General features: G+C 57.2%; 1 protein-coding gene across 2 annotated transcripts in view; it reads right to left on the bottom strand.

The window, feature by feature from the left end:
- MAMSTR (MEF2 activating motif and SAP domain containing transcriptional regulator) overlaps window positions 1-6984 on the bottom strand; it is a 13777-nt gene that overhangs the window by 6035 nt on the left and 758 nt on the right. Inside the window, exons 3-10 of one of the 2 annotated variants that reach the window (XM_077747494.1) lie at window positions 5911-5949; window positions 5138-5304; window positions 4772-4956; window positions 4301-4403; window positions 3914-4108; window positions 3493-3660; window positions 3359-3413; window positions 2617-3168 (exon numbers count right to left, since the gene is read on the bottom strand). In XM_077747494.1, coding sequence (XP_077603620.1) covers window positions 2885-3168; window positions 3359-3413; window positions 3493-3660; window positions 3914-4108; window positions 4301-4403; window positions 4772-4956; window positions 5138-5304; window positions 5911-5949 — 1196 coding nt within the window. In that variant the 3' untranslated portion in view covers window positions 2617-2884. Of the gene's footprint in view, window positions 1-2616; window positions 3169-3358; window positions 3414-3492; window positions 3661-3913; window positions 4109-4300; window positions 4404-4771; window positions 4957-5137; window positions 5305-5910; window positions 5950-6984 lie in introns of those variants that run through there. The other variant, XM_077747495.1, reaches the window with a different exon arrangement.

Raw genomic sequence — 6984 nt, 5'->3', positions numbered from 1 at the left:
CCCCAGCTTCTGCATTTTTTTTGCATTATGTCTTTTTATTTCCTGTATTTCTGGTCCTCTGACATCTAGGGCTTTGAGGACACTGAAGGTCTGCCCTTCCCAGGGCTAGCCAATTCCTGGTGAGTAAAAGACTCACCCAGGAGTACGCTTTTCATATGCAAACTAACCAACCCAGAGCCCAGACCCCCAACCACTTCCTTTATGAGCTCCTATACTCCAGGCCACTATTCCTCTGCCTAATTCACCCCAGATCAGGTTCCAGACAACTAGGGGTTCCCGACACCCCAGAGCCAGCTGAAATTCATCCAAACTAGACAACCCTAAGCCTGCTTACCCTGCCTCTCCTGTTCCTTCCCTGGGAAACCACAATAAAGACTTTTGCCCAGGGTTCCCCGATCTGCCTCCTGACTGACCTGGCACTTGCCCACGTGACCTAGTGTGGCTTGGCACACCCCCTTCTCTGGGGATCTGTGAGGATAACAAAGGATCTTTTCAATGAGAATACCAAAGGATCAGATCATCCGGATCTGTCCAGCTTCACCACACCTGAAAAATAAGAAAACCTACATTTTAAAAGACTCTGCTTAAATAAAAACATTTAAAAAAATGTAAGGGACGCCTGGGTGGCTCAGTCATTGGGCATCGGATTTCGGCTGAGGTCGTGATCTCATGGTTCGTGGGTTTGAGCCCTACGGTCAAGCTCCATGCTGACAGCTCAGAGCCTGGAGCCTGCTTTGAATTCTGTGTCTTCCTCATTCTCTGCCCTCCCCTGCTCCTACTCTGTCTCTCTCAAAAATAAATTTAAAAAAATTTTTTTTAAATAAAAATAAATAAATAAGGGGCGCCTGGCTGGCTCAGTCAGTTAAGCGTCCGACTTCGGCTCAGGTCATGATCTCACGGTTCGTGGGTTCGAGCCCCGCGTTGGGCTCTGTGCTGACAGCTGGCTCAGAGCCTGGAGCCTGTTTCAGATTCTGTGTCTCCCTCTCTCTCTGACCCTCCCTTGCTCACGCTGTCTCTCTCTCTCTCAGAAATAAATAAAACATTTAAATAAATAAATAAAAGGCTTTGCTGCTAATGGCTTCCTTCGTGACCTTCTCAGGACGGCTCTTGGGTTCAAGCTGTCTGGCAGTTTATGTCCCGCCCTCTTCTCATGGCCCATGACCAACTAGAGGGGTATAGTGGCACCTTTCCCAGTATGACCCAGCTGTCCATGCATCGAAGAGTCATACGTTTGTGTAGTTGCCTCCCATATTCAGCTTAGGCCAGCGTGACTTGCATTAACCAATTGGATGTGGTGAAGGGGACACGGGGCCAGTTCCAAACTTAGTCCTTATGAGACCGGCAGCTTCTCGCTTCCTCCCCTAGTAACGACCGCTTTGGGGGGGCCCCTGAGCTCCTGGGTTGGGAGTCCAGATACCTCGCTGGAGAGACCATGTGGAGAGGGGGAGCACTGAGGCCACACAGAGAGGGGTAGAAGTCCAGATGCCCTGCGGCCCAGCTGGGTCCAGCCCACCAGCCATTCCTGACAAGGTGCCGGACATGTCTGAGCCATCCTGGATGTTCTAGCCCAGCAGGCCACCAAGGTGACTGCAGCCCTGGGGCGTCTGCGTGGCTCAGTTGGTTGAGCTTCCGACTCTCTCTCGATTTCGGCTCAGGTCATGATTTGATGGTTGTAAGATCGAGCCCTCCATCGGGCTTCATGCTGAGTGTGGAGTCTGCTTAGGATTCTCTCTCTCTTGGGACACCTGGGTGGCTGGGTTGGTTAAGCATCCAACTTTGGCTCAGGTCACGATCTCAAGGTTTGTGGGTTCGAGCACCGCGTTGGGCCCTGGGCTGGCAGCGAGGAGCCTACTTGGGATCCTCTGTCTCCTTCTCTCTCTCTCTCTGCCCCTCACTGACTCGCACCTGCATTCTCTCTCTCTCAAAAATAAATAAACATTAAAAAAAAACCTCTCTCTCTCTCTCCCCCTCAGCAACTCTCCCCTACTCCCACTCTCTCTTAAAAAAAAAAAAAGAAGAAGACTTGCTGAGCCACTCGATGGGACTGTGAGTGATCATAGTTATTATTTTAAGACTCTAACTTTGGGGATGGCTTGTTATTCAGTAGTAATGAATGAATGAATGAATGAATGAATAAATAAATATAGGGATCTCCCTCTGCTTCAAAAGCCTAGCTCCCTTTGCCTCACGGTAGGACAAACTGAGACTTAAATTATCCTCCAGAGCTCCCCACGGGACCCAGTGGAGGTTGGGACTTCACCTGAAGTCACACTCTTGCTAATCTTCCCCTTCACAGTCTAGTGTCCTGTACTCCCTTCTGGTTTCTCCTCAGAGCATTTATCTCATGAATCCAGGGCACATGACTCTTGTCCCGGGCTCTTCTTCCAAGGGAATCTGCCCTCAGACATGACATGTGGATATTCTCACTTCCCACTAGAAGCCACGGGTCTGGCTCCCCATTCTCCCTCCCGACTCTGCCCTGCCCCTCTCCTGCATCCCCCTAAGCACAGACCAGACCACCTTCCAGACTCTCCAGCCCCAGGGAACCATCTAGTCGGTGGCACAGAGGGTGGGTGGGGAAGAAGGTGGGAACAAAGACATCATGAAGTCTCTGAAGGCAGCAGCAAGTAGCTTGTTTGGCCTGACCAGCAGAAAATGACACCATCCACATAGCCGTGGAGGCGATCATACGGAGGTCAGGCAGGTAAGAGTCTGGCGGATGGCATGTCAGCGGTCTTCGGGGGTCAGGTGGGGAGGACAGTGTTCTCTGATTCTGTCTGTGGTGGGACGGGCTCTGCTGGTTGTCCCCGCCCTTCCTTGGGAGTCTGCCTCTGTGACCTTCCCGTCCCCACCAGTTCCCCCTCCCCGGAAACTCCAGAATCCATCACCACAGATCCTCCAGCAGGTCCCACAGCCGGGTGCCACTGGGGTCACATAAGTCAGCAGAGAAGATGCTGGGGGCTGGGGGACCACAGCCTAGCAGGGGACCCCCACTCAGAGCCTCCAGCCAGTCCAAGGAATCCGTGGGGCCCCTGGGAGAGGGCGACGGGGAGTTTGTGGGGGACGGGAACGAGGAGGAGAAGACAGATGAGAGGCCTTCAGAGTCTGGGGAGGGGGACAGCACGTCGAAGGAGCCGGGGAAGTCCAGGGGGATGGGGGGCAGCTGGTCTGCAGGAGAAGGAATGGAGTGTGAACTCAGGCAGAGATCCGGGCCCGCTCTGTTATTCCTCATTTCCAGACGTCTGAGTCCCCAGCCTCTAGGACCCAGGACTGCAGACCCCAATCCCTCCTTCCCTTGGACTAGGAGTCCAGAACCTCAGTCTCCTCTTCCCCCCACATCAAGAAGTTCGACTCTTACCATCGGGCTCCATCTGATCCTCCAGGATGTCATCAATGCCCCGGTTCGGAAGCAACTGCGAGACGGGCAGAAGCGGCGTGAGCCTGGGATCCACCCGGATCCTGATGGAGACCCCCTAACCTGCTCCCTCTCACCTGCGCCCTGCGGATGGCTTCCTGCAGCTCCTCCTCCAGACTCAGGGCCGTTGTGGATGGTGCTGAGGGAGGGGTCCGCGCCGGAGCCGGAGCGGTTGCCGGAGCGGTCGCCGGGGTTTCCGCGGCAAGCGGAGGCGGCCGAGGGTGAGGGGGCCTCCCTGACTTGAGCTAAAGCCGCGTGAGAGTTCCTATAAGCCACGCCCACTGGACGCAATCCCTCCCACTCGCAAGCTGTGGCTCCACCCCCCGGCCGCATCCCGGCCCCAGGCTCGACCACCCCATTGGTTTCTCTTCCCTTAAGATCCTCCCACTTTGCTGTGAACCACGCCCCCGCACTTCATTGGCTATTCTTTCGACCTCCCGCCCCCGTCCCGCTTCGTCTTCTCCTCACTGGCCCATTCGCGCGTGGCCCCGCCCTCACCGAGCCCGGCCGCCGGACGGCTCCCAGAATTTTGGGCCGGAGGCGCGGCCAGTGAGCGCCGGTTGGACTGTCCTCGCGCCGCGTCTTCGGCCTCTCGCGGGGCAAGGCGCCGCCGCGCATGCGCTCCAGGAGCATCGACTTAGTCCCCGACACCGGGAGGCCCCGCAGGCGCAGCTGCTGCCGGAGCTCTGAGACCTGGGGTGGGGGGCAGGGAGAGGCCTTGCTGGGAGGGCTCCGGGACGCAGGCGGGAGCTGGGGCCGGATATTTGCAAAACCGCGAAAAGAGGGACGGGGTCTCCAATGGGGCAGGGACTGCAGGCTTAGATTTATGGACACCCCCCCCTCCCCGAGGAAGAGGGCCAGCCTGGGAAGTAACCCCGCGCTCACCGTCAGCTCCTCCAATTTAAGGGTCTGCAGTTCCAACTTGTGTGGAGAGGGCGAGGGGCTGGGAACTCCGGGCGGGGAGGGAGTGAGGGGGATGGGCTCCATCCTGGTGGTAGTCGTGGGGTGGGGGTTAACAGAGGTTAGATGGGGCGGAGAGAGAAAGGGATTCCAGGGTCCTCAAAGACGGGGAGGGCGGAGCGGGGAGGGCTTGTGGAGAGGAAGGTGAGGGCCCAGAATTCTGGCTCTGCGATGGGGCTAGTTCCTGTGCATGGGGGAGTAGGGACCGGAGGCTCAGTCTCTTGGGTCTGAAGCCTGGGAGCTGACCAAAAAGGGGCTCGGAACCTGGACTCTCCAGTCCTGGAGAGGAAGGGAAGGGGCTGGGGGCTGAGCTCCCCTGCTCTTGGACTCTGGGTTTCAGGGAGGAAGATGCTGGGGGCCTGACTTTCCGCCAGAGAATGAAAACGGGATTCATACCTAGGAGGTGGCCTCTGTGAGTTTGTCCCTTCCCACCGAGGTGGTCCAGGGGGACGCAGAGCCAACATTTTGGCCTGGGTGTCGACCCTGGACCCTTGTCTCGGCCCGGGGGGCATGTACTGGTGGTATGTCAAATTCCCCTTTGGCTTGGGCTCTCTCCAGTGTTGGGAGATCTTGGGAGACTCCTGTAAAAGCAGGTGTGATGTCACATGCTTCAGCTCTGTCCCCACTCTGCTGCCCCAGAGCCTCATGCAAAGTATGGCATCCACTCAGCACCGCCAGAAAGGAGCCAGAAGGGCGGCAGCGAAGAGGATCAATCAATGCTAGACTGTCAGGGGTACCTCCCTTCCCTCGGTGGAGACTCACCTTCAGGGACTTCCAAGGGCCATATTCTGATTCAGGGAGCAGGTCCCCAGGACCGAAGAGGAAAGGAGTGGGACCCGAGGGCGAGGCTGGGGCCAGAGCGGGGCCTGTGGCTGAGACCCATGGATCTGGATCCAAGACTGGAGAGGTGGTGAGGGACCCCGAGACGCCTGCAGATAGCAAGGCAGGGAGGAACAAGGCTGTGTGGGAAGGAGGGCCCTGGAGGCCTCAGCCCCCCACCCTGGGGCGTGAGAGGCCAGGTCAAGGTAGTGGAACCCCAGTGGGAGGAGCCGGCAAGGCAGAGGTTCTAGGGACCCAGGCTTTTATATTCTCAAGACAGGCAGCAATCGCGTCCTTAGTCACCAACCGGTATGGTGGTTGAGAATCCCAGCTTTCTGGGGGTTTGCTGGGACAGCGATGGGGCCAGCACTCCTGGTTCTAAGGGAGAGAGAAAAGCCGAAAGCCACATCCTGAGATGCTTTGTGTGTGGCAAGTGCGGAGTCTGGGATGCCTGTCTTCTCCAAAGAAACGGCATCTGGGTTCATGCATTGTATCGGAGTGGGAAAAGCCAGAAAGCAGGAAGCCGAGCTTTTGGGGGTGGGGTGGCCAGGGACCTGTATTCTTGGGTCCTCGTGAAAGGACAGGATCGGATTTCAGTGTATCCCTGGCATAGGGACTGAGGCTCAGGAACCAGTGCAGGAGATCTGGCAGCTGGGCTCTGGGGTGCCGCAGGGGGGTCTGGCCACCCTCCCTTCCCTTTCAGGGCCCACACTTACTTGGGTCCTGATACCGTCTGTGGATCCGAAGCTGGAGGACTGTGGAAGGAAGAGGGAGGTGTTAGGAGAAAGGCGGGAAGGGAGTGTCCAGAAGCCTGGCGCGTGCCCAGCCCCCTTACACACCCCATGCAGGCGGCTGGGCCAGCAGCCTGTTCCCTTTCCTGGGCCTCCCGCCTGCTCCCTGCTCCCAGCCAGAGCTGTTCTGTGACTAGGAGCCAGCCAGGGAGCAGGCAGGAGGCAGCCCTGCCCCCCACCCCCAGCTCCACCTGCCCCACTTTGGGAACATGTTACCCACCCAACTCAAGGCACGATCGCCATCTTGGCAAGCCTGACCCATTTGCGCCTCACCTCCTTCGGTCGATGTGCTCCAGTCTGCACAAGCCCAGGCCCTGCCTTGTGCTCCGGGCCTCCCCACAGCCACCCCCTCTCTGCATGCCTCTCCCTGGGTTCACCTTCCCCCATTCACACGCTCGTTTCACCCTCTGCGTGCTCAGGAGCTGACACCCAGTGCCACTCATTCGCACACTCTCCTAAAACACAACCTGTGATACTTTTACCGTTAGGTAGCTCACCATCCCCTCACTCGCACTGCTCACTGCAAAGTCCCCACTCTGTGTACTGCCTCCACTTTGCACACCTGTCAACTTAAGCTCCTGGTCCTTTGCAGTACCCGGCTCTCTGCACACCCACCCCTAACTGCCCACCAGCCCCTCTTGGTGTTTACATGAGCGCTGTATTGGCCATTTGCACATTCATGGAGCCACCAGACCTCAAGCCCTTTGCTGGGGCCTCCTTTGCGCAAAGTGACCTTTTGTACAGAGAACACATGCCTTAGGGGTCCCATGGCCTCCTTCTCACCTGACCCACCATATACACTCCCAGAGTTAAGAGTTCTCAATCCAGGGGGCGCCTGGGTGGCTCAGTTGGTTAAGCTCAGGTCATGATTTCATGGTTCGTGAGTTTGAGCCTGTGTCTGGCTCCTTGCTGACAGCACGCCTGGAATTCTCTCTCTCTCCCTCTGCCCTCCCCCCACTTATTCTCTCTCTCAAGAATAAATAAATGAACATTAAAAAA

The sequence above is a fragment of the Crocuta crocuta genome, unplaced genomic scaffold, assembly GCF_008692635.1.
Source record: "Crocuta crocuta isolate KB4526 unplaced genomic scaffold, BGI_CrCroc_1.0 scaffold334, whole genome shotgun sequence".
Classification (NCBI taxonomy): domain Eukaryota; kingdom Metazoa; phylum Chordata; class Mammalia; order Carnivora; family Hyaenidae; genus Crocuta; species Crocuta crocuta.
The sequence above is the reverse complement of the archived record's forward strand: the minus strand, read 5'-3'. Positions and strand labels throughout refer to the sequence as shown.